Source organism: Poeciliopsis prolifica, unplaced genomic scaffold, assembly GCF_027474105.1.
Source record: "Poeciliopsis prolifica strain line A6 unplaced genomic scaffold, Auburn_PproV2 SCAFFOLD022, whole genome shotgun sequence".
NCBI lineage: Eukaryota > Metazoa > Chordata > Actinopteri > Cyprinodontiformes > Poeciliidae > Poeciliopsis > Poeciliopsis prolifica.
Window position 1 is genome coordinate 2,825,011 of NW_026562397.1, and position 25,413 is coordinate 2,850,423.

Sequence of the window (25,413 nt, forward strand, 5' to 3'; positions counted from 1 at the left end):
TCAGGGGGGTTGGTGGGGCGACGGGTGGTCGAGGAAAAAAAGTGTCAATTTGCATGCTGATAGATCTGCTTGGAGGGAGATCAGCAGCCAACCACAAAAAGAAAAACAGCGAGACAGCTTCAGGACAAATTGTGCCGATTGGCTGTAAGGGCGCTAAATATTGCATGGTTGCTGGAGTGAATTTCTGTGCAGTCTGTCACTGCCGTGACAGAAGCAGCTCGCGCCGTGACTACCGCAGCTGCTTTCAGCGCAGTTTAACCCCCACTGAGAGCTGTGAAGTGGGAGAATGCGTGAGAAGTTTCCAATAATGTGATGTTTCTACAGCTTTTCGTCAAGTAACATGTGTTTTAATATTCACTCAGAACTTAGCTTTTCATGTTTCGAAACATGCCAGCTAGAACAAGTATTGGTACCGATCGCCAATATGCTGATGACATAATGCTCAAGAAGAAAACCGAAAAGTAAAGAGACGATAAAAAAGATCATTAGAATTTAAAAAAATAACAATTGTAATTTTAAAAAAAAATGCTTGTAAGATAGTTTTTCCTTATTTTAAAGGCAAAATCAATTTGTCTTATTTCAAAGTGATTTTCAAATCTAGACCAAAAATGATTTTTTCGCAGCGATAAAGGTGCAATACATTATAGGTTTATATCGTTTTTTAAAAATCAAATTTTTCTAAATAAATGTATTTTTTAAGTAAGTTTAAAAAAGTAAAGCAAAGAAAGCAAATAAGTTATGGATTTTCCTGAAATGTTACTTCAGGATTTCTGAAATTAGGTTGTATTAAAAGGTTATAAGCAAGTTCTGTTAGTAGTTAGCTTACTTGTTTATTGTGTCAAGGTTTACTCCTGTACCTGATGATTACGGAAGAAGAAATGTAAAAGAAAAGTGGAAATTTTAAGTTGAGACATGTCTGTGATTAAATGTCTGCAGCTGAACAAGAGAGAGTGATACTTTCAGCACCTACTGATAAGGCTGAACCTGAAGAAAACAAAGTTGCTCCTTTTTTTAATGTTATAAGCTTCCAATGTGTCACTGTCAGGATGTAGGTTCTCTTGGAAATAAACACAGTTTTTTTGTGATCCTGGCCATTTTAACCTGAAATGCGTTGCTGTAGCTCTTTCTATAAATAGTTTATGACTCCTCACAAAAAAAGAGGAGGAGATTCTTAAAGAGACAAATGTCCAATTTTACCATGAAATTGTAATCTTACCATCTTACCAAATTGATGGTAAGATTTAGCGTTGTCAATTGACACAAATTTTTATCTTTTTACGTATAAACAGCATTTTTGTAACAACTGACACAGTTGTCACTATGTGCCTGGGAAATTCATGACAATGCTCCTTTAATGGCTGTTTATAATTCCCTGTTTGCCACTGGCCTTAGATAATGCAAATACCTCACGGCTGTTTGTAGCATTATTTTATGACAAGGTAATTGATGGGAGTTTTTAATTAAAGATCAAAACGGAGCAAACGATGAAACTTTGATGTGATGACAGACCTTTCAGCACACCTATTAATCTGTTCCTAGCTGTGTTATGGTGAAAACAAGGTGAGGAAACAGAATGATGCTTCATGCTCTGGAACAATGTTTCCTGAATTCCTCCTGCTGCTGACATGCAATTACTTCACCTTAGCTATTGAAGAACATTGCTTGGCACTTTTTCCTCATCATGTACCTTGTAGTATTGCCTATCTCACACACAGAAGCCTAAGCAGTATCTTCAAAGTGAGGATTATTTTAAATTTGCCCGTGATTGCCGCTGTTACAGTTCAGTCGCCATCCGATCTGAAGCTCGGCAAAGTGAACAAACAACGAGCGCTATCTGTTGTCAGCAGCCTCACGTTCCCGCCTGTATGGGTAAACACTCGTTCCATCACGGATCGGTGCTCATCAGAGAGAAACGGGTATGCTAATTTGCTAAACCATTCACAGTAGATAAACCGACTTACGCTTAGTGGGCCGAGTTCTGATTAGAAGACATGAAAATAGAGCTCTGGATCGTGAAGACGAGTAGTAAGAGCTCTGCAGGCATGCAGCCAGTGTCTCTGCAGACTCTAAAATCAGATAAAGCACAAGCAGATTTGGTAGCAGAGTCGCGATTCTGGTTGCTGTCGTCAAGAGATATGCAAAAGAGTCGGTGAGACCGCAATGACTAACACAAAAGGTCTCGCTCGTTTTGTAGTAACTTGTTGCAGATGTAGGAGTTAGTCGTAGTGTGGAAGGGGTTTGATTTTGGTCTACATCTCATTGGACAGTTTTCAAGTGTCTCCGCCGCTCTTTGGTGGTTAAATCCAAGGGATCACAGTTTCAAACACCACATAGGTCATTGGAAAGGAATTTTAGAGAAGTAGTTTTTAAGCCATGCGAGATTAGACCCATTCATAGTCTTGACGGAGAGCCGTTGGCATTGACAGGAAAGTTGTGCTTTGTAAAAAGAAAGACAAATGATCTGTTAAAATGTCAAGAGAGGAAATTCATTAGGTTGTCATAAGCAAAATGGTCCGGTGGGAGGAAAATGCAGACATTTCACCTGAGGCAAGTGTTCGAGTCAAAATGCTTAAAGATAAAGTCTGGATTAAGATTTACTATGTCATAACAGATTGACAGGTTGAGTCATTCATTTCACCTATGGAATTCAAATCGGAGTGTTGATCTAGAGTGTTGATGTAAATGGAAAAACAAAAGCAACAAAAAAATGTACATCTTCCCGCAAAAGGAGGGAGTTAATTTATGTTGCGCAACATAAAATGATGTCCTCAAAAACACCTACAATATGCCTTTTTTCTGCAATTCATCAAACCATTACCTCATTAAATCACAGCTTGTTTCCACCTGAGAACTCGCCCCCTGGCGATTAGATGACGACATAATTACAGGCTGTAAGAAGTTCGCAGTGTTTTATTACACATTTGCAGAAAAATACCTGGAGAATTTCTACAATTAAGGATCAAGCACATACATATGCAGCAACGGTAGGAATTTCATATGCACTTGTCGTGAACATAAATGCTGATTTTTTTACAAGAAAAAAAAAAAGTAAAACATTTTCTTTTCCAAGAAAAAAAAAACGATAAAATAACCAAAATGTAAAAAAAAAAAATAAGGTGGATATTTGACTACTCCTCCCATCAGAATTGGATTGACTACTTTAAGGGCTTGGACCTCGCTTTTTAAAGATTGTCTGCAAAATTTCATTTGGATTGAGGTCTGGTCTCTGGGGTGGCCATTCAGGAAGCACAATGTAATTCTTCCAAACCAGTGCTGATATGTTTTTTTGGGAACACCCAGTTGCTTCTGACAGTCAGAGATTTGATCCAAGTTGTTACGCTCATGCCAAGGAAAATCAGTCCTAATGTTTAAGAACAACACACCAACCTCAAAGGTTCATAAATTGGAAGATTCTAGAAATACCGGTGTATGGCTCCAGAGTGCTGCAAGTTTATTATTATTATGAACTTAGACAGACTGAGTCAGACTGGGAAAGCAGCACTGTTCAAACAATAAACAACTTTAAGCCTGAGCATAATGTGCAGCTGCTAAATGGGTGAAAGCTGGACACAGCTGGGTGTTCACACATAACAAACACAAAGCCATCTCTGAATGGAGAAAAGAAGGCTGGAACACCCAGCCCTGTTGAAAAGTTGTGAATTATGCTAAAAATAAACAGGCCAGAGCCCAAAATCATCCATTAAAAATGATGTCAAGATTAATGATAAGTTGACTGGTCAAAAATCTGACAGGCATTACGATGGCTGCCCTGCTGCACACACCCAACAAAAGCTCTGAATGTGAACTCCTTTGTATTATTGACTGTTCAGGACTAAATTATTTGAATATTGTTACATACGGCTGTCAGTTCTGTTACTGATTAATCAATTTACTTACATTTTTATGCTAGGCTGTCTTGCTTACAAGGCATATCTTCTTAATTACCATAACTTTATTTGTTAACATGCAGGAGATTCATTTATTTTTGATTTACCAGTTATCCTGGAGCTGCTTCACCAAAAAAATAAAATGAGACCGATGAGAGTTACTGAGTGTGCAATCATTCCAGTACTGTCAGTCTGCTTTAATCCAACTTTAGTCAGCTTGGTGAGGTGTGAATGTGCAATCAAACTCTGACATGGTCCGCCTAAAAACCAAGGTCTCAGATCGGTTGAAGTGAATGCTGATGAGGTACGATTGCAAATGTGAATATCAAATGGACCGAAGACGGTTTCACAAGCAGGAAGTGGATACTAATTCAGGGAATTCTGCATGGTTACAACCCAAAGAAATTGTCTTTTTACCTAAGACTAAAGAGAAATCTCTAAAATCTGACACTCCTACCCTTTTTACATTTTGTGAAGCAAGAAATTGCGCTCAGTGTTCTTTAAAACTTTTTATGTTGGTTTTTTTCCAATGTCTCTTGGTGCAGCTCCTCCACAGAAGAGATGGAGAACAGGTTATTCAAAGGGTTTGGTTCATTTGACAGTATTGCAGTGTGAAAGCGAACTGCACCAACTGAAAATGCGACAAGTTTAGTCCCCAACCAAACTAGGTCTACGGGACTATCAGGTTGGAAAACACCTTCAATTAGGTCTCTCCGTGTTTTCTGACTGAAATAATATTCCTTAAAATCTTCATTAGTTTCTCTTCCTGCTGGTTGTCCCTGGCAACGCTACTGATGGCAACATAAAAGTGTGTTGTTTCACTGAACATTGCTGGGTAAATATTTATATATAAGCTTGAATTATTTAGCGTGTATGTGGAGTGCAATAAAAAAACACAATTATTTCAAATTTGTGCACCTGAGATGTATTGATGTTGTTCTATTATTCCACCCTGGATAAAGATCACTTCAAATGAATGATTAACAGCCCAAAATAAGATATTCATGCATATGATGTGTGCATTTGAATTTGCGACCAGTGCTGCATCTACTCTGTCTCCCTAGTTATTACATTTCTCACTCTTATCATAATTATTATTCATTCATGTCAAAGAAACCAAAGCAGTTTGCATGGATATTGAATCAACAAAAGCTTCTTGGAAAGAAGATGTGCAATTTTCTTGTAGATGTCAAGCCACAGCAATTGAATGAAACAGAAAAAGATGACCTTTTGTGTCTGCTTCTTAGCTACAAGAAGCAAAGCTTCTAATAGCATTAGAATATTTTTTATTGCTTCATCAGACAAAAAGCAGTATTATGCCTTCAGTGTTAGGTAAGCCCCGCAGAGGAAAGCCTCAGGCCCGGCTTTTGATGACTTTGCGGGCTGGAAAGAAGCGGTGTCACATGACACATGGGAGTGCCAAGACACCGGAGGGCCAGAGGCTGTGAGGAGAAGGTCGTAAATTCACAAAGCCGAGAAATGCAGAGAGGGACAAGGTGCAACTCTCCACACCTTCTGTCTCGGCGTCGCACAGCTTTCCGTGCCATCAGGTCTGCCCCGCGTTAAATTCAGCTAAACATGTTAGTGGTGTGTGGTTCTTCTGGGTGATTTTAAAATTTACAACTGGCAGAAAAACAGGGAAAATGTAATCGCATCTTAATTCCAAAATGTTGATACTTTTAAAAATGTAATTACTATGACCACAAATCCATAAATTATGCCAAAAAAAAGGCAAAAACAAAACATAGTCAAGAGGGCTCAGGGTGAAGGAGTGGGAATGCTTCTCAAAGTCTCAGTCAGTGGTATCATGTCCAACAGTGCCTTCATGTGGTCTGCTGCAATTTCTAAAATCTTTCTATCTCCAACTTACAGTAATGCTACAAAACTCTGTCTGAGTTTTAAAATACATAAATATGAAAAACAATTTGGAATCCGACTGTTCAATTGAAGCCACGGCTCTGAATAACACAATGACTGTCAGGTTATGCTGTTATGCTAAATTGTAATATCTGTCTCTTTAAGAAGCTATTCCTTCAGCAAGTCGTCACAACAATGCTCCTCATTATGCCATTTACAAACGTTCTTAGGAGCGTTGGAGTGAGGAGTAGTTTGTATGATGATTTTTGTATGTTTTCAATGTGGGGATAACGATATATTGTGATATAAATCATAACCCCCCTTTTAACTACAATCAGTCGTGAAGACCAAGAAGCACGGCCTACATGTCAGGGAGGAGGCTGAGTTGTAAAACCTGGCCAACCTACAATGTTTTACAGATCAAATGGACTTTGGAAGATTGTGCTGTTTCTCTGCTCTCACTGTGTCCCACAGACTCCTGTGGTTCCTGCAGCTGTCTTTACTTTATATCACATCGCTCTGTCACACTCATCCAGCAATCCTATATAGTCTAGACCGTCCAACTAATCGGGAGGCGCAAAAAACATGATTAGATCAGAGAACAAAACCGAGCCGGACCATCGTGATCACCTTCCTTATTGTCATGATTATGTGTTACTTTGTGTTTGTCACATAAAATCCCAATAAAACCTGACAGGGGCTGGTGTTGCAGTGTTGATAAATGTGAAAACAGTCCAGGCTATAAATACTTTTGCATGAAAACTGAAATGTTTTTCCCAGCTGTAAAGGGATGCTGTCATCAGACCGTCTCCACGGCTGTCTAACAACTGATGCAGCTGGATTGTTTTCACACTGAGGTCTAACTGCATCCACTGCATCAATCCAGACAGCAGAGCACAACAGAAATAGACACCGAGGCGATGGTTTTGCTTTTAAATCTTCCTTTGTTTTCAGACTGGATGAAAAGCATTAAAAAAAACATTTGCACAATGTTTGCTTCATGCAATAAAATCTAGTTGTTGAACAATTAAGCAAGCAAAGCAAGAATCCTGCTGACACATGCTGACCTTGCTCATAAGTCTTCACCTTTTTAAGTGCTATGAACCCGAGGGTCAGCAAAATTATGGAAATATGGCAGCAGAAATGGCAGGGTGACTTCAGCATCAAGTTATTCTGCTCACCAGAGGTGTGAGGTCTTGCCTATAATTACCACCTCATCAGTGGAGTGAGGGGAAAGTAGACCCAGGCAGATGTTTGTCTGGGATGGTAAGGCTAGCTTTTAGCTGTGGTTGGATGGTGAGGCTTTGCTGCTTCCGCTCAGCAGACTGTCTGTCTGAGGATGAGTTTGGATTTTCCCTGCTTTGGCTTTCCTGAAGAATTTTGGAAAGTTTCTTCAGACATCTGCCTTGCATTTTAATGCTGCTGGTAGATACTCTGCGCTTGGTAAATAAAAAAAAAACCTTGTGTTTCTTTCTGAGAAAACGATACTTCAGCATGTACAATTTGATCATCAGCACTAAGTCAAAATTGTCCATCTGAGATACAACATAAACCATACTTACATGAGAAAACTAAGAACTGATGTAGGTTCTACACAAATGTAGCAGCAGCGACCCAGTGATACTGTTACTTAATCTCATGCTATGCTGTGTGCAGACATTCTGTCTGCACCGATGAAGATTTACTAACTTCCCCACGCTGAACTCTACAAGTTGTTATAAATGATGGTAGGCCAACCTATTTTCTGAGCAATTTGTCTTATAATCTGCTGTCTTCAAGGCTTTCAGACATTGTGAATAAAAAAATGAACTTCCATCTCCAGATTTGCATGCTCTCAATTATTTTAGAAAACTGTATGAAATTGTGACGTGACGCAAACAATAACATCAATGTCTTGTTGTGTCTTTTACAAGGCTGTAAATTTTCTGCTTTTAATTCCAAAACATATAAACCAAACAAAACAAAAGTGATCCAAACATGACTTAATAGATGTCACAGAACTTCATGTTTCACAAACTGCACTTTCTTATCTACTGCTTACAGTGGTATGCTGGCATGCACGCCAAGCTGAGAAGAAGAGCGACAACAGATTGAGACGACAAAAGCCTTGTTCAGCAACTCTGGTACCACTTCATAAAAGGCTCATAAATAGTTTAGAGATGTGTTTTTCATTAACTTATAAACACTTGAGTGTCTATGATGCATTAATTAGGAGAGAGAAAGGGATGAAGGTGACTAGTGAGCCAAATCTGTTTTCCTATACTTCTCAGTCAGAGTAGTTAAATTAAGCATTTCAGACTAAGTCACTACCTTGTGATAACCTTCACAACATTATATTACTTTTGACAGTAGTGAATATTTATGCTGGAATAATAGAGTACAATATTATATGCTAAAGAATTTTGGTTAGAAATGCTCGATTGTGATTGAGGGACAGTAACTTAATCTGAAATGTTTGATTTAGAAACTCAATGTGAAGTAAACAAGTAAATGGGTTTGGCTCACTATTCGGGCAAGAAACTGGTCAGTTTTGTCTTTCTTGCCCATATTAAATGGATAATAAACACTTTTTTACATATATATATTTATATGTTATTAATTGATACTCACATATCAATTAATAACATAACTAAACTTTTTTTTTAGCCACTTGTAAGGGGAGCCTTATTGTAAAGTGGAATCCAACTTTGTATGCAGGAACAGCCACAGCAAAACAAACCAACCTATCTTTGTACATTAGTAGATCTAGTAATTTGTGAAACATAAAAAAATATGACTTAATATTACCTGTTTTTCTGTCTGCAGAGATTAATTAAGGAACGATGATTTTAAAGCAGTCAGGGGGGAATGAATTTTCAATTATTACAGGAACTGAAGTGCTCCAATTACTTCTCCGCCTCTTCCCCTGACATGACTGGCTGGCTGACCTTCCCGGGTCTTATCCCTGACCTTGTGTGACAAGCGATAATTGAGATTTGCAACTAATTAAAAAGATAATCACACCTCCAAGAGGCTTGAAAAGAGAAACTGCCAAAAGTTGAGACACACACGCAAAAATAAAATATCAGTCTATCTCTGCTCGGTACCATTTTTAACCATTGATTAGGTGAATGAGAATCACCTATGACAGCACCATTTTTTTTTTTTTTTTTTAGAAAATTCAATATTAGAATTTGAAAAAAACAATAAAGAGCAAAAAAAAAGTAAGATCTTGAAGCTGGAAGAAAGATTTAGACCTCATATTCATGGGGCCTTTTTAAAGTATCCTGCATTCCTTACACACAGTGAAGCATCTGTAATAATTGTTCTACATGCTTTTGAGCTTCTCTTGGTTTGGCCTGGGTTTCTGATGACTGACTGTCTGTGGTTAAGGCTGTCTGGCCTCTGACCCGAACCGCATGCTGCTCATTAGCAACCATTCCTTCCTTTAAACCACATCAGACTTTTGTGTCACTTGGGATCTGATGGACGTCGGAGTTCATATTCCTACTCATTCTTACGAAATAAATTGCGTAAGTTATCAATAACTGTGTGCTGCACGATGCAGAAAACATAAAAATTGAGTTATTGTTTTAAAGGCTAAGCACACAAGCTACATGTTGCGGGACATTCACATGGTTATGTGAACGTTTATGTGCCACACAGGTGGCTTGATGACTGTGAGATCTATAGCCACCTGTGTGTTGATATGAAGGTCTAGACAGTAGATGAATGTATATTTTGCACACTAAAATACCCTTTCATACACTGTTAAATAGTAAAACTTCTACATATAAGAAGTAGCGGGACATTTTTATGTGAAATTCCCTGAGCAAACCAGCTATAAATCATATAATCCACCTCATCCATCACTGAAACACGGCTAGTTCAGGACAAACAAAACCTCCTGTGGGGCAATGGTTGTATTCAAATACTTGGTTTTGCACATACAAATTCAGCCGTATATTTTTTTAATGCGTGAATACTATAATTTTTTATGTATGAATGACGAATTATGATGCAATTTTGAGTGTGGTTATCATCTGTTGAGAAAATCACTGCTTGCCCACTCCTGAGCCCGACTACTTCAGTGAAAAGATCTTGTACAAGTGAGGCAGGAAGGGAAAAGCTTTTAGAGAAAAGGCAGAAAATGGAAATTCATAATTGATTACATATCCACATTCATACATGTCTATGGAAATAAAGTCTGTTTGTTCTTAAATCTGCAGCAGGTAAAGATTAAAAAGTAATTTTCTATATTTTTGTTAAAACTTTGTGCTTATAGTGTAATATGAAACATAATTTGTTACATCAGATTCCTCTGCCTCCTCTTTGTGGTCCTGATGCCATCTGCAGAAAAGCACTGCTGCCAATCAGAAACAACCAATGAAAGCCAGGATGAGGGTCTTAGCACTGTCTATCACACTTGTGTACATGTCGCTCAATGTGCTAATGGGACAGAAACAATTTACTGTAACTGAAAAACTTTATTTGCCATTATCGTTGGTCATGCTAACTAGACTTAGCATTCAAGGCACAGCTTATTGCGGTGAACCAGCTGCAGCATAGCAAAGAGCAAAGGGGAGGGTGTGAGCAACAAATACACAAGTATTATTGACAGCGATAAAACCCAGTAAATTTATCTCTGCCATTAGCATAGCTACAGCACGTACATGAGAGTTATTGACAGCGTTAAGACCCTCTCCCTGGTTGTTTCTGAAGTGTGAACAGCAAAGCTCTCTTCATGCTGAAAAAAAAAAAGTATATATAGTATATATGATCTGAACAGGACTTGAACGATAATCATCAGACCTGAAAACTAATCAGATTTTTATTCCAATACACTGGAGGGTAAAAAAAAAAAACTTTTCCAATTCAACATGAGAGCCTGGTCATATTTCAGCACAGCAGACATTTTCAATATCTAAAAACAAACAGTGCTCTGCTCCAACTTTAAAACTACAAAAGGCTAATAAGTCTGATTGAGTCTAAAGGAGCAGACCAGCTTTTATATTAATAACTACAGAACATGAAAGTGGTTTATGGATCTGCCTACTGAATCCTCAGGTCAGTTTGGAATATACTGACCTGGATATATGGATGTGGGAACAAAGCCTGAGTCATAAATTTAGCAAAACAATATATCTGATACAATGAGAGATTTGTATTTATGGGTTGAGCACAATCTACACTCCCACATTTACTTGATTGGAGTTACGTCTGGATTTGACTGGGCCATCCGAACACATGAATATACTGATTGATTTTAAGCTTTTCTAATATCGTTCAACTATATTCATGTTAATTTTCAGTTATATACACAGGTGAATTTTATTCACCCGTTAGATGATTTCTCAAGGCATTTAATGACAGTGGATTTCATTTAGGGGTAAAAAAGTAAAGGGGGCAAAAATTAATGTAGCCTTAAATCTTTTCCATTTTTATTTGTGAAAATAGTCCATTAACTTCACAGTTCTATGCAATATCTCTCAGTCCATTATTTTAAATTCCCATTAAATCTATTGATCTCTTTGGTTGTTGCGTTAAGAACAGATGATGTTACTCCAGAAACTGAGACTTCTGCTGTATGTTAAAAACTGTGTTTCAAAATATTTCTCTTCATAAATCACTGAATGACTTTACATTAAAGACCTGTTGTATCAATGGATGGACCACTCAGGTATTCTGGTTCTGGTTCTGCTCTGAATCCTGAGATCCAGAACCAAATGTGGAGAAGCAACATTCAGCTTCTACACTCCTCTAATCTGAACAAACTTCCAGAAAACTGCAAAACAGCTGAAACACAGACTGCCTTTAAATCACGACTAAAAACCCACCTCTTTAGTCACCTTTGATTAGTAGTAAGCGGAACATTGACCAAACATACTTTTATTCATAACTGTTGACTGAACGATGCCTTTATGATGTAAAGAAGCTGCCTTACTGTGGAAATGTATGATATTAATATACTTCACTTGACTTGTTTTAATATCCGTGGCTAAACATAGCACCAAAGTTCTGGTGACATTGCCTTCCTAAAACCATGAGTCGGATCACTTTTCATGTCACCCTGAGAGCCGATTGTGTCTCCTTGAAATGGAATATGGCTTACCCCCAGTTTCCCCCAGTGCCTTTTCCACCCCATCCCAGTCATTTAATCTTGGAACAGTATCAAGATAGTGATCTCCTGTTAACCTCCAAAGAGGGGACAGACACAAAGGGACACCCTCCCACCCCCTCACTTCATCACTCAGCTCCAAGTACCGGCATGCCAAACAATCCCATTAGCTGGGAGCCAAAAGCCTGAAGCCAGCAACAATATCCTGACGCGACCGCAGCTTGCTGCTCTCTCCTCCCGTCATGCATGCACTCATGTGTCAGCATTCGTAATGAACTGAGAGCAACACTGAGCTCTTACGCCAAGGAAATTGGCTGCCCCATCTCTCTAAGTAGCTATTTGCAACCCAGCTCTAAACAATTGATGACTGCAAGTGAGACCCAGGAAGATTTTCATACGGGCATATTATAGATGCTGCGGGGAAGAGGCATACCGAGGAAAGCAATGATAAAGCGTAAAATGCAGCCCTCGTCATGCGTAGAGGTAGAAATGCGCATTTGAAGTCACACGGGTATTAATACCTCTTAAAACTGGCAACACACTCCAAGGCTGTTGGCCACATATAAATGATTTACCTCACTCTCATAACCAGGTGCCTGTCACAGAGAAATGAGCCGAGGCTTTACCAGCAACCGGAATAATCAAAGTGGCACGTAAAGTTTGATGCTTCTGGGATCTTTACTAACAGGTTCAGTGAAGACAAACATTGGGAAGCACAACTTAAGATAATGTATAAAAGGACACTAGACAAGAGAAGAAGAAAGATGTGAATGTGGAGATGAGTTACTCACTGCTCCTGTCACCTTTCCCCCTCCGCCCTCCCTTCTGCTTCCCTGAGCCGTCCGCTGGCACACAGCCTCCAGTCAGCATCTCTGCCACCACCACCAGTAGAAGCAGGAGCATCTGCCTGCCAACCATGTCTGCCTCTGAAGCTCTCGTCCAGTGCTAGAGCGGAGAGCCGAGGGCCGCGACCGGAGCTGTCCCACGCGTGGTCATGCCTCGCACAGCTGTCCGGAGAGATTCAAAACAACATGTCCTCAACGGCTCCCGCCTGGAGCGCCTGCTCTGGGTCAGCTCTCTGCCGGCCGAGAGCGGGTCACACTCAAGGCGAACTCGCCTCCTCCATGTGAGAGAGAGCAAACATTACAGCTTTGGACCAAGAAAAAGTAAGCTTGAATTTCTGAGACTCTGAAGAATTGATTTTTTTTCCCCCTTGCACTCTTGTTCGTCCTCGGTGTCTCCCAGAGTTCAGTCGATTCGATGGAGACTCAAACTGCACTGAAAAGTAACCTCCATGCAACAGATACAGCACAGGTAGAAAGAAGTGATCCTCCCGGATGCAAAGCAGAAGTTGCTCTGGTCACTCTTGCCACCGGATCCTTGGCAGTTACTGAGTGAGGAAAAGTGTCCATGAGCTTGTGTGTATGTCAGTCACCTCCCTCTTCCTCTGTTCCTCTACCTACCGCATGGCTCAGATGACACGAGGCAGTGTTGATGTGAAAAGACGGCATAAATCAAAGCGATGGTTCATGACAGAGCAGCCTTGAGTTTGTCAACAGACTGAGGGAGAGAAAGAGAGCGACCAAGGAGGGAGGGGGAATCTGAGGAGAGAGGCTGAGTGAGAGAACAGGGTGGATGGCAGTTCCTTTAATGTAAGGGGTCTTGCACTTTTGAACATATACTTACTGACCACTTTATTGGGTACATTGGTTTAATTGCATGGTAAGCAAGTCAGACATTGACATGGCTATGGTATAGCTTGCTGAAGTTTAGCTTCAGAAGGTTGAAGGAAGAGGATTTATGAGATTTTCTGAAATTGCTGATCTGCTAGGAGCTCCATCATGTAACTTTTATTTTAAAAAGTCTGTTTTTTGCATATTCGTTCAAACTGCCGCAGCGTAGTGACAGAATGAGAGATCATCTGTGAAAAAAATCAGGCTCCTCCACGTCTTCCCTGAACTTTTATAGTGATGTGCAAAAATCCAACTCAAAACCAACCAATAGGAGTGTCTTCATGCTGTCAATCACTATTGTGTATGCGCTGCTTAATGTGCTAGTGGTGGAGAAACTTACCATTACAGATTGTCTGCTGTAATATGTGTCCATGCTAATGAGCCTGAGCATTCATGCGTGCTCTACTGTTGGGAAGATGCTATAGTGTAGCAGAGAGCAAGGGGAAGGCTGTGAGCAGCACATACACAAGATCTATTTACCTCTTTTGGACCTTCCTTCTGCCTCTGCTTGGTTGTTCATGACCAAGTGGAGTTTTTCTGTAGTCAGTATACTCGTTTGATAGATAGGCAACAGAAGCTTGAACAACCAATGAGGTTAACCTTAAATTCTCACTTTAAACCTTTGGAGCAGATGATCTGCCTGCCAAAGCAGAAACCACACCAACAGCTACTCCTGTCAGTTATGAAGGAAGCTGAGGCAGCAATTCAACCAGGCTCACTGAAACTTTTTAATGACAGGGTCAGAATTTGGAGTAAAGAACATATTCATGAATTCACATTTCCTTGCATCAACGCTTCAGACTGCCGGTGTAACCATGCTGGGTAATGTTAAGGGTTCAATAATTGCAGCTTTCTGGGCAATCACTGATCATCAAGCTTTAAAAAAAGCTGGCCTACCCATTCTGAATTTGGCCCATATTAGTTTTGGCTTAAAAGTTGCTAAATATAGTAACAAAATTGCTGTGTTGCTGTATTGTTAACCTGTCAGTCAGCTCTCTCTAACAGCAAAACAAAAGGGAACAGTGGATCATTTTCAGACCTTTGTGGAGGCAAATATGATCAGTGGATTAAATCGATTTCTCGTATAAGTATTGGCTCATGATCCAAAATAAAGGAAATCGGGATTGATTCGTCTGTGTTCCCTAAGCAGAGCTGCTGACCATGTCCGTCTCTTTATGACTTCAGTGTTGCCATGTTCCGACGGCTAGACGTAGCAGACTGATGCACCATATCACAACGCCACATAGAACCTCTAAATATAACCACCCCTTTAGGTAAACGGGTCAAATGTGTGTCACTTGCATCACAAACATTTCGAATGAAAAAGTTTAGTTGAAAAAGTTGGTAACACTTTATTTGAAAGGGTGTGCATAAGACTGACATAACTCTATCATAAACATGACATAACACCTCACAAGAACATGAAGGAGTTTTTGTGACTGTTGTCATGAAGTGTCATTTGGTAAATAATGACACTTTTAATGCAAAGTTGCTTTAAAAATTGAGTTAAAAATCCATTAAAAGTGGCAACTTTGCATTAAAGTCTCATTTACCAAATAATTCAAAGTATTACCAAAAGGTTCAGTTGATTTGGATGCAGTTGAATTTAAAGGAATACTTAATTTTTTAGCTAAAAAGTTACAATTTCTCCATCAAGAGTAACAATGTACAACATTTGTAACACAAGCTGCCTGATTAACCATCCTGCTGTGAGATTTCTGCAGTTAAAGTATTAAACTCTATTACTACTACTCAGACTGACTTCATGCAGAGACTAAAGTCACACTCCTTGTAGGTACACAAACGCTCACACACCCCACAAAGACTATTTTTGTAAAAAACAAGCTCAGCAAGTTTGGGTTTAGAGTTACACAGCTCGTTTCCTCCAGCTGCCCCAGCTGTCAGGAGGCAGGTGAGTGCAGGTTAACGTGGGAAACTGAAGGCGTCAGCAGCACCTCCCCCACTCTGCACACCCCCATGTCTCTTTCATGTGACCTTCATTGTTGTTAAGCGAAAAGCCATCAAAAAGAGTGGAATGCTGTCATTTACGAAGTATTCACACTGAGTCAGTGGTTTTTCCATTTAGCTGTGGCATTAACCACAAACCTCCACAAACTAGATCAGTGAGATCAAATGGAGAACATTCATTTTACAACCTCGCCACTTCTGTGAGCTGCTCTGTGAGCGATACTGAACAATAGTGACTCCAAAACGTTTACACACCTTCCTGAAAATGGGAAGTTTTTGTAAAGGTCTATTCTTTTTTTCACATCCATATATGTGACATATTTTTCTTTAATATCGAACAGAAAAAAACCTAATGCTGGGAGAAAATATGAAAAAAACTTTATTATTACTATTATTGACTTGAAAAAAGTTAATTGTATTAATGTGAAGCAGGGTTTTTTTTGTACCCCTCTCCTGACTAATACCTTTGAATTATAAGGTCCTTTCGATCCTGTGTGCCTTTTCCGCAAGATTTGGCCTAATGTAATGAATATAGAAGTCTGGACACTAACATAATGGCTGAGCTCAGTTACGAGTTAATTAGACGGTTAACTTGTAACTGTCTGATTAAAAGATATGAACTTCATGATTGATATGGCCGGAAAGCATAGAATACTACACTGAAAAATCTCATCACTAAATGGTCAAATCTGAAAAAACTTCTTGTCAAAGTTTTTATATGGGCATTTCAATTCAGTTTACTTCTAAAGCACCAGTTCAAAACACGTCTCAAGGCACTTTATAAAAAAGTAATTTCCATTCAATCACACTTATGCAACAACATTTTATTGGCACAAAATGTCCCAATAAAGGTAGAAAACGTTCACATCGTGTCGTGGTTTATTTTTATTTTAAAAAGCCGGTACTCTTAAGAGTCTCTTTATACACTTGCCTTTCTAAGTCTTGGATTAGGTCCAGTCACCTTTGCCATTATTTAATAATATGGAAAATAACTTACAGAATGATGCCTTATTTGTCAGTTATGTAAACCTGATGAAGTAGTTCTCAGCGACGCCGCAGCCAGAGATGTAATTAAGAGTGTTACGTTGGCCACTGATGGAAGTCTGATTAAAAGAGCTCTCTAGTGATTAGGCCTCCGGAATAATTACCAGCACACAAAGGACACGCCACTTCAGCCCCTCAGGATGCCAGTGCAACTCTCTTACTACCTTCTTAAATGTCACTGCTAATGGTGGCTGAAAAGACCTTCAGACAATGGAGTGCAAATTACATGCCAGACGACAAAACTTTCAAACTGTCCACAGGTGGCCTCATCTTTCACGCTTAATGACATATCATTTTCTTTAAAGATATCAACTTCATGATATGCCTGGAAATCCATTTTCAAAGCATAGAATAGTGCATTGCAAAATGATTAATGCCTGTTGAATTGTCCACATTTTGTCACGTTAGAACCACAAACTTTAATGTTCTGATGTGGGATTGATTGCAGTAATGCAGCATGAGGCAGAACAAGATTGTGGTTTTCAAAAAGCAGAATACTGAAAACATTTTTTTAAAATTGTCCTAACAATTGGCAAAAAAAAAAACCTATTCGCACTCGGTTGAATTAAATAGAGAACTTCAAGACTTGTCATGGATTCTGAATTAATTTTAAGCCTTGACTTTGACTAGGCCATTCAAATAAATGAATATGTTTTGACCGACGCTGCTCAGGTGCAGCTCTGGTTCTATGCGTTGGGTTTGTTGTCCTGCTGGAAGGTGAATGTTAGTTCAAGTTTTCAGCAGCAAGATGTAAACCTCAAGTTTGTGACAGCAAGAAATAAGTTTGATTAAGAGGGAAGTAGCAACACAACTTATAGCCTAGCATAGTTGCAATAGAAAAGATACGTTTTTCACCATGTGACTCATGTCATCGATCTTCCTATTGGTAATTTAAAAGGACTCAGAGTTATGGCACCAATAACGGTGGCCATGCCGTAAGTTGCTTCTTCACTGTTAGCGTGTTTAGCATACACAAGCTTGAGTGACAGCACAAACACCTTCCTCCGGCCTCTGATTGGTTGATTTTGGTCAGGGGAGGAGCATTAATGCAGGTGTCAACCAAGGCACTGACAGGAGGTGGATGTTTTCAGATTATCTGTCTCATGTTCCACTACCTGAAGACGGTGGCAGTTTTAAGGTTTAAAAAAACTCATTTATTTCTAAAAATTTACTTTTCTAAAAATTCCTGTTATTGCAGCTTTAACAGAGGAATTCATAAATGTGGCCAGTATTGTAAATGAGGTAGAATTTAAATAATCTCATAAGGAATATTAAGACATTAGCTTTTTATTTCCACAAAAAAAAAAAAAATAAATAAATAAACATGGATCCATTTTTTGGAAATAGCAATAAAAATATTTATGACTGTATCTTTATTGTTTTCATGCAAACTTCTCTGCCACTGCAAAAATTTATTTTCTGACAACTGACCAGATCTATTTTGCTGGTCGGTGCGGTGCTAAGGCTGCTCCCATTCTGGCCTGTCTTCGCTCAGCGAAGTGACAGCATGGTTGATGGATGGTACAAAGACATCCAGCAGAGAGAAACAGGCGAGAAAACTGGACATGAGTACACAGCTTGGAGCACAGCAGGACACTCAGGAAAGGGGAGGGAGAGGGTCTCTGTCCAACTCTGAGCCCCTCAAACACTCAGCAACAACAGCGTCGCAACTTCTGAGACAAACTAGCCGTTGTTTCACATTTGGAGCAGAGACACAAGTCATCTGATGGCTTTAGTGTCAGGTTTGCTTTATATAAAGCCAGTAAGAAATGGTCTAAAGTGCATCTTTGTTTCTGGGCATTATTTGACTTTATTGTACAACTATATATGTGTGCTGTACTTTCTATTTTATTTTTATTATAGATTCATAGAGTCTGCAATGGACAGCAAAAACAAAGTATACTACAGAAGATTAAGTTCAAGTTTAAAGTTCAATATTATTTCAGCAACAAGGCAATTCAAAGTGCTTTAGAGGATAAAACATCATACGATGAAACAAGCAACAAACATTTAGGTGCCATATAATTATAGATTAAGCACCCAAAGGTTAAATTAGGAAAAAAATAAAACAAAAATTAAAAATATAAGATAAAAGCTAAACCATAAAGATACAGTTAAGCTGAACACATTTTACATCTTGGTAAATTTAGAAGAAGTTTATACCTGATAGGAAACGAGACTTAGCTCTCAAAATATGATTCAAATGATAAAAGCTGTTTGTGTAAATAACTTATTTACATTTTAAATCAATGTAAATAAAACCATCAAAAATGAATTATAGCTTTCTTAAAAATAGATGGAAAAACGTTCACAGAAAATAAAATAGAAGCCCATCATGGAACTGAATTCAAGATTCAATAATTTTGTTTGTATATAATTGCATAATGTCTGTTATTTTGTTAATTTATTTCTCACGTACATTTTTGCTATTTCAATCAACTTCATTGTTTTGCCACAATTTCTAAAGACTGATCTAAAGGAGGCAAACCCCATATTTGTGAAACCTGCATGAATGGAACATGAAGCGCTCCCACACATTGAAAACAAGATACAGGCTGGTCTGACATGTTAGTGTGAGTAAAACTATTAACGGCCGGCCAAAGTAGTACTTCAAAATCAATTCTAAGCCAAAAAGTAGGCAAATGAAGACACTTCAACACTGAAGTAATGTGAGCTTTTGTTTTGGGTCCAGCAGCTGAATGTCAGGAAGGATAACTGTGTCTGTGTTTATTAAAACTATAATATAACTCACAAACCTCTCTCCCTTGTCTGCATGAACGGGGGAAATTTTAATGATAGTGCCTTGGCGGAAAGCAGACGGACTATAAATCTGCCATCAGGACTCTGGCTGTCCGGTGACACTGTGACGACAGCTCGGCTTCAACCTGCTCACCGGGGGTTCTTAGGACGCCATATTTCATGACCGCCTCAGAAACCGTTCCAACACCCGGGGGCTGTCTGTCCAAAGCAAAACCTACAGAAGTGACACCCTGATGTGGAAACACAGTGAGGAATTGGGCTGTTCTGCCCAGGTGTGCGGAGCAGCTCGTCTTCTCTTCCTCCTGTTTCTGAGTTATGTTCGCGGCGTACGGAGGATGATGAACGCAGCCACACCCAGGATTCATGACCAGGCTGGGTTATGGTGCCCCACTCAATCAGCACCGCTGTCCCACCCACACTTCCAGCCTTCTCTTACCCAATACACACACACTCACGCACGCACCCAAACACACACACACATACTTAATCCTCCTCCTCCAACAGCTCTTTCCAATCAATGAGAACACAGAGGGGACGCAGCTGAAGGGTAATGTGAGAAGAGAATAATAAATGCAATAAACTGCAAAGAATTGGTACAAAAAAACATTTAAAAAAAACATAGCAGCATTGCAGTACAGCTACAAACGTTCAGTCTAAACAGAAAACTATATTAATATCACTACAGGTGATTAAGAAACAGCTTCAGTTTCACTGCATCTGCTCCATATGAGGATCAGCTGGATGGCTGCCAGTTGCCCCTCAGCCCCGCTCTCCGGGTTTCATTCTCTCTAATGGCTGTTGTCAATGCTCTCACCTTGCAGAGCTCCCAGCGAGCTCCTGATAGCAGCGGCGGCCCTGTGATTTACAGCTGCTGTGGTAGCAAAGGCCATCTGGACCTTAACTACCCTTCAACACTCAGCCTTAGGATCTGTATCGTCCGGGAAATGTATGCCTCACATTTTCTCTGTAAATATCCAATCCATCTGTTAGTTTTTTCAGCTAAATAGTTTGTAAATGAGATATAGTTGTTCATTTGTGTATGGCTCATGCAAGTGATAAAGGGTGAGTGGATGGATCCGATAATAGTTTCCAAGTTGCAGTGGTGACCCAGAACCATGTTGGCCCCAACATCAGCCCCCCAAAGAAAATTAGATTCAGCTCATAAAAAGGCAACTTAAATCAAGACATGAATATAAACCCCCCAAATAAATCAATTTATATCATAAAAACTTAACTAAAATATATTAATATAAATACATTTATATATATTTCCACTCAGTTTGATATGAAATCAGTAAACGTTTCCCTTTTTAGTTAGGATTACCAAAGATTTTTGTATTTGTTACATGCTAGAATATAACTTTTTTTAAGGCAATTTTTTATTACTTTCTTCTTTTACTTTCTTTACTTTATAATTTACTTTTTAATTTTAGAAATGGATTTATTTTGAATGTTTTGGAAGAAGGGTCAGAGGGCATTCTTTTTCTTTTTTTCAAACTGTGACCCCTAATAATTCTTAAGAGCCCGGTTTGGCCGCCCACATGAAAAGTTCCTGAGAGCCGCCGCTACGTCACCATCAGTATCAGTGTCTTTTAAGAGTAAATCAAAGCAAAGTCTAGAAGGAAGTTGAGAAACGTCAGTATAAAAATACTTTAGTTTCAGTATTTTTGTATCGACGTTTCTCAACTTTCTTCAAGATTTTGCTTTGATTTATTCTTAAATGACCATTTTTGTCATTCTTCGATGTAGGAAACAATGCACACCATCTGGTTTCATTCTATTGTTTCTGTTTCTTATTCAAGTCTTTTGTGGGAACCTATAAACTTTTTAATAAAATAACTCAAAGGAAAACACATAAAGCTAATGTGTTTGATGATGTGTCACATTTAATTGTATTGATATCCTTTATTCACTTGGTATTGAATCGATACCACAACATGTAGTATAGCACACCTCAACCAAGAAGATAAGAAGCACTTTCTAGAAAGAAAAGAATCATCTCAGGTCACTTAAACTGTATATAGATCCATCATAACATGAGAGACAGTTATGTTTATTGGTGCATATTAGAAAATACAAAGGAAAACAAGGTTTGACAGATTCTTAAGCCTTTCAATTTTAAAAAGTTCAACAAAAGAGTTTGACTACAATATAGTGCCTTAAATAGCTTCATGATTTAGCAGCACAGTGGGAGTGAAGGCAGTCTGAACTTATATGACTTTAGCTTCACTGAATAACTTCTCTGCTCCTGATTGAACAATGGGGGATGATTTTTTTTTTCTTCCCTTTTCCCTCTTCTGGGAGACGGGAATAATGGCAATGCCATACTGCAGACAGACATGATGTGAGGCTGGGCTCGTTATAAAACTTGTCTTTCTTTTCAGCTGAAGTGATGCAGCATTTCTGCAAGAAATGTGTTTGAGAGCAAGAAACGTGTTTGAGATATAAAGACCAGACCAGCAGTGTGGCTTTATGGATTCATTCACACCGGCCCCGATTAGTCCGTTTTAATATAACTCTGTTTCGTTTGACTTGAAAGTTCGGTTCAGGAATAAAAAAATGATGTTATCTATGTCACAAACTATATATAAGCTTTTAGAAGTAAGCCAGACAGGTAGCTTTTAAGAATAAATTAGCTACTGAAGATTTTTCACAGAATTCCTCTTGTAGCTTTTCATAAAAATAAAAAAAATAAATCTTCAGTGTTATCTTGACAAAACATTCATTTTCTTAATTAAATTAAATTAAATTGTGTATAAAGGTGGAAGTTTCCACTTCTAAGAAATGTTGCAGCACCAGAACCTGAGCACAACAGCAGTCTGGTTGGTTGCTATTATCCTTCTGAGGACAATCATCAACAAGCTGATTGTCAGACAAACAGCTGCACAAAATAGGAGAATATTTTACAGCGTGTGAAGCAATTTAAAGTTGCTCCTCCCACACAACAAAATTTGAACTCTAACACGTTGGCGCTGCTATTTCCATGAGCCGGGTCAGTGCTGGACACCTGAACCCAGCTCTGTGTTAATGCACTTTGTTCTGGATTATGGAGGTGTTGTAAACATGGAGCTGCGTTTCTCTTTTTAATTACCCTCGCCTCCAGTTGAATGCGTCCCTACAGAGCCTTCTGTTGCCATGTGTGTGCAGTATGGACCGGCTGATGAGAACCAGGTGAAACATCTGCTGTCACATAAAAGGTGTTAGAGAATTAAACACACTCTCATACAAGCCTGAAAACAGCTGCAGGTGTTCAGAGGGTGCTGCAGAGGTCAGCCTCTGGAGTGTGACAAACCAACCAGCAGGAGGCGCTGTTGGACTTATTAAGTACCAGGCTGAGCGGTCTCAGTATCTCCCTCCTTGATAACAGATCCGCCTGAGAAAAGCGGGGTTAATGTGTTCAAGTGACTTTCTAATGAGAGCCGCCCAGATTAGATCTGTAAATCAGACACTCTTCTGCTACGAGATCACTCTGATCACCAAGAGGTGCAATAAATCGTTTCAGGATGGGATAGTTTTCAGAGTCGAAGGGAAGATGCAGCTCTATTAAATAACTAAGATGGTATCTGAGAAATGATCCAATTATCTGCATGTGACAAAAACAATAAGAAATCCTTGTTTTTTTTGTTTGTTTGAAATTATTTTACTTAGGGTTAATGTAACAAATGTTACTGAAGAATCAAGAAAAATAATGCCAGTGACTTTCAGTAGGCCTTAAAATGTTTGAGGTTTATATATATGTTTATTATTTGCTTTTTCCACCATCTTTCCTGAATGCACTGGGAAGCATTCGTTAAAAAAAAAAAAGTTTGGATTAGTCTTCAGATTTATAATTTTCAAATAAAATGATAAAATATTTATATATGAACTTAAGCTCTTCAAATGTTTCTCTATGTTGGAGTATATAGATAATATGACTGAAATAAGTCTGTGTTCTCTTTAAATTACAGTTTGTTGCACAAATGGTTACATCAATTGTCCAGAACCATGAAACTGCTTTTTCTGCAAAATAAATAAAATAACAAAATAAAAATTCCCAATTTTTTCCTGAAATTATCTAGTCAACATCTACAAAAGTAAACCAAGGTTCTGTTTTGCACATAAAACCGACATAAACCTGAAACTATTTGTCCAAGAAGTTCTAATGGCTGTTGTAATCACACATTAACCAGATTGCTACCTTTCATGGCCACACGGGGGCACTGTGACCCAATCCATACTCCCCGCCAGCAATTTGAAAAAGGCAGAATTCATTCTTTATCTGTAGAGGTAATGGAGGAGCAGATTTCGCAGAGTTATTTTGAACAGCAAGTCTGTTTTCCACGTGTCTGAAAACTTTATTTCACTTCTCTTTATCTCATTCATGTTGCTCATTTTCCAAAAGAAGACAAAAGAAAATAAACTTTTAAATGATCAAGCGTCAACCCAAAGGAGCAGAACAAGTGTGGATGGAACTAGTATATATTTCCTCCATCCTTTGTCCATTATCTTTTCATTTTCTAATAATTTACACTACATATCCACGCAGTAAAGGAGAACTTAGCAATTTGTTTCCTCACCATTATACAAAAGTCCACGTTCAGTAAGGTCCAATAAAATTGGAATAATTAAAATAAATCACTTATTTTTGCAATAAATCTACCATATAAATTTTCCTCTCAACTGCATTAGTTGAATTATTTACTATCTAAATCATTTTCAAAGACATTCTAACTTATTGAGATCCACCTGTATTGTTTAAAAATCAAATGTCTTGATTGAAATTCTTTCCTGTTCCAAAAGGGGGCAGTAGAGCGTTGCGTTGTGAAAGTAACGGGGAGCCAGAAAACCCCCATCCAAGTGTTAACGCTTCACTTTGGAGCCTCCTCACGCCATTTCATTGGGACTAATTAAAAGTGGCCTTCATCAAAAGCAAAATGTTAATGTTTGATTCATTTTGTTCCCAAAGTGAAAGCAAAGACGCGGCAAAGGATTCCTTTCTCTAACTGGTCAAAGTAAATACATACATGTTTAAGCGACATGATATGATGGATTAAATACGCCTTTTACTCCTCATTCCCCCGCCACATTCCATAATCTGCTTTACACTCTTTCATTTTCTACTGTTTTCCCTTTTAAATTGACAAAGCAATAAGTCTCTCTTATTCATTTTTTTTGCACAGTTTAGGTTTCCAGCAGAACTCTTTCTTAATAGTGAAATAATAAACAGTGGAAGGAAAACGCCGTCTTCTCTGAGGGGATATTTAATGTGACAACAGACAGGAGATTAAGCTGAAAAGTGAAGGCTGCACGTTATTTTGAGGAGGAGGAAGAGGAAAAAAACGAGTGAGGGAGCAGGAAGACAGCGCAGGATGTCGCAAAGGATTCCTGTGCAGCGTGGAGTCAGCCAACACATGAGGAGAATAATCATATGGAGATGATGGTGGCGTCTCTGTGATTAATGGGTCCATTTCCTTTGCGCAGCTTGGATAGTGGGTCTACTTGGCCCCATTAGGAAGGAGCCCAAAGCCACCCGGTTCTGCTGCACGCCATTCATCAGGCGAACAAGACGAGCCGCAGAAAGTGTTTAGTATCCGGCGAACGTGAAATGATTCTCAGGTTCCTCTTCTGTTTGTCTGTGGTGTGATCAGTTCATTCAAACACCTGGTGTAAGATAGGAATCTGAACTCCTATCTCTAATAATTGCCTCAACCTGGAGAGGCAGGAAGTTATATCTGTCTCAACTCCTCTTTTACCCTCCACGACTTGGAAGCGCTGGTCTGACAGGCACAGAGATGTGTTGGTTCCTCCTTTTAGAAAAATATGCAAATCCACTGTTAAATTTCATTTTTCTAATCCCTTTAATCAGAAACAGGGGAATAAAGCCAGCTGGTAGGAACCCATGTTAAGATGTAATTAAGCATCTGATTGAATTTCAGTGCTTACCAGAGTGTGTGTGCCAAGGCAGTGGAAGAGAAGGGGGAGGAGGTTGCGGGTACTCATACACCAGATTGAGCAGCGGGGTTGGTGGAGGGACACATTGCCCGTTGATAGGGGACCTGGAGCTCCTGGCGGGTTTGGTATTTTCCAG

At 39.0% G+C, this 25,413-nt stretch overlaps 1 protein-coding gene across 3 annotated transcripts in view; it reads right to left on the reverse strand.

The window, feature by feature from the left end:
- robo1 (roundabout, axon guidance receptor, homolog 1 (Drosophila)) overlaps positions 1-25,413 on the reverse strand; it is a 300,678-nt gene that overhangs the window by 206,705 nt on the left and 68,560 nt on the right. The window contains exon 1 of one of the 3 annotated variants that reach the window (XM_055045470.1): positions 12,633-12,817. The exons of 1 other annotated variant lie outside the window; for it this stretch is intronic. In XM_055045470.1, the coding sequence (XP_054901445.1) occupies positions 12,633-12,759 (127 nt within the window). In that variant the 5' untranslated portion in view covers positions 12,760-12,817. Of the gene's footprint in view, positions 1-12,632; positions 12,818-25,413 lie in introns of those variants that run through there. One more of the 3 variants, XM_055045467.1, reaches the window with a different exon arrangement.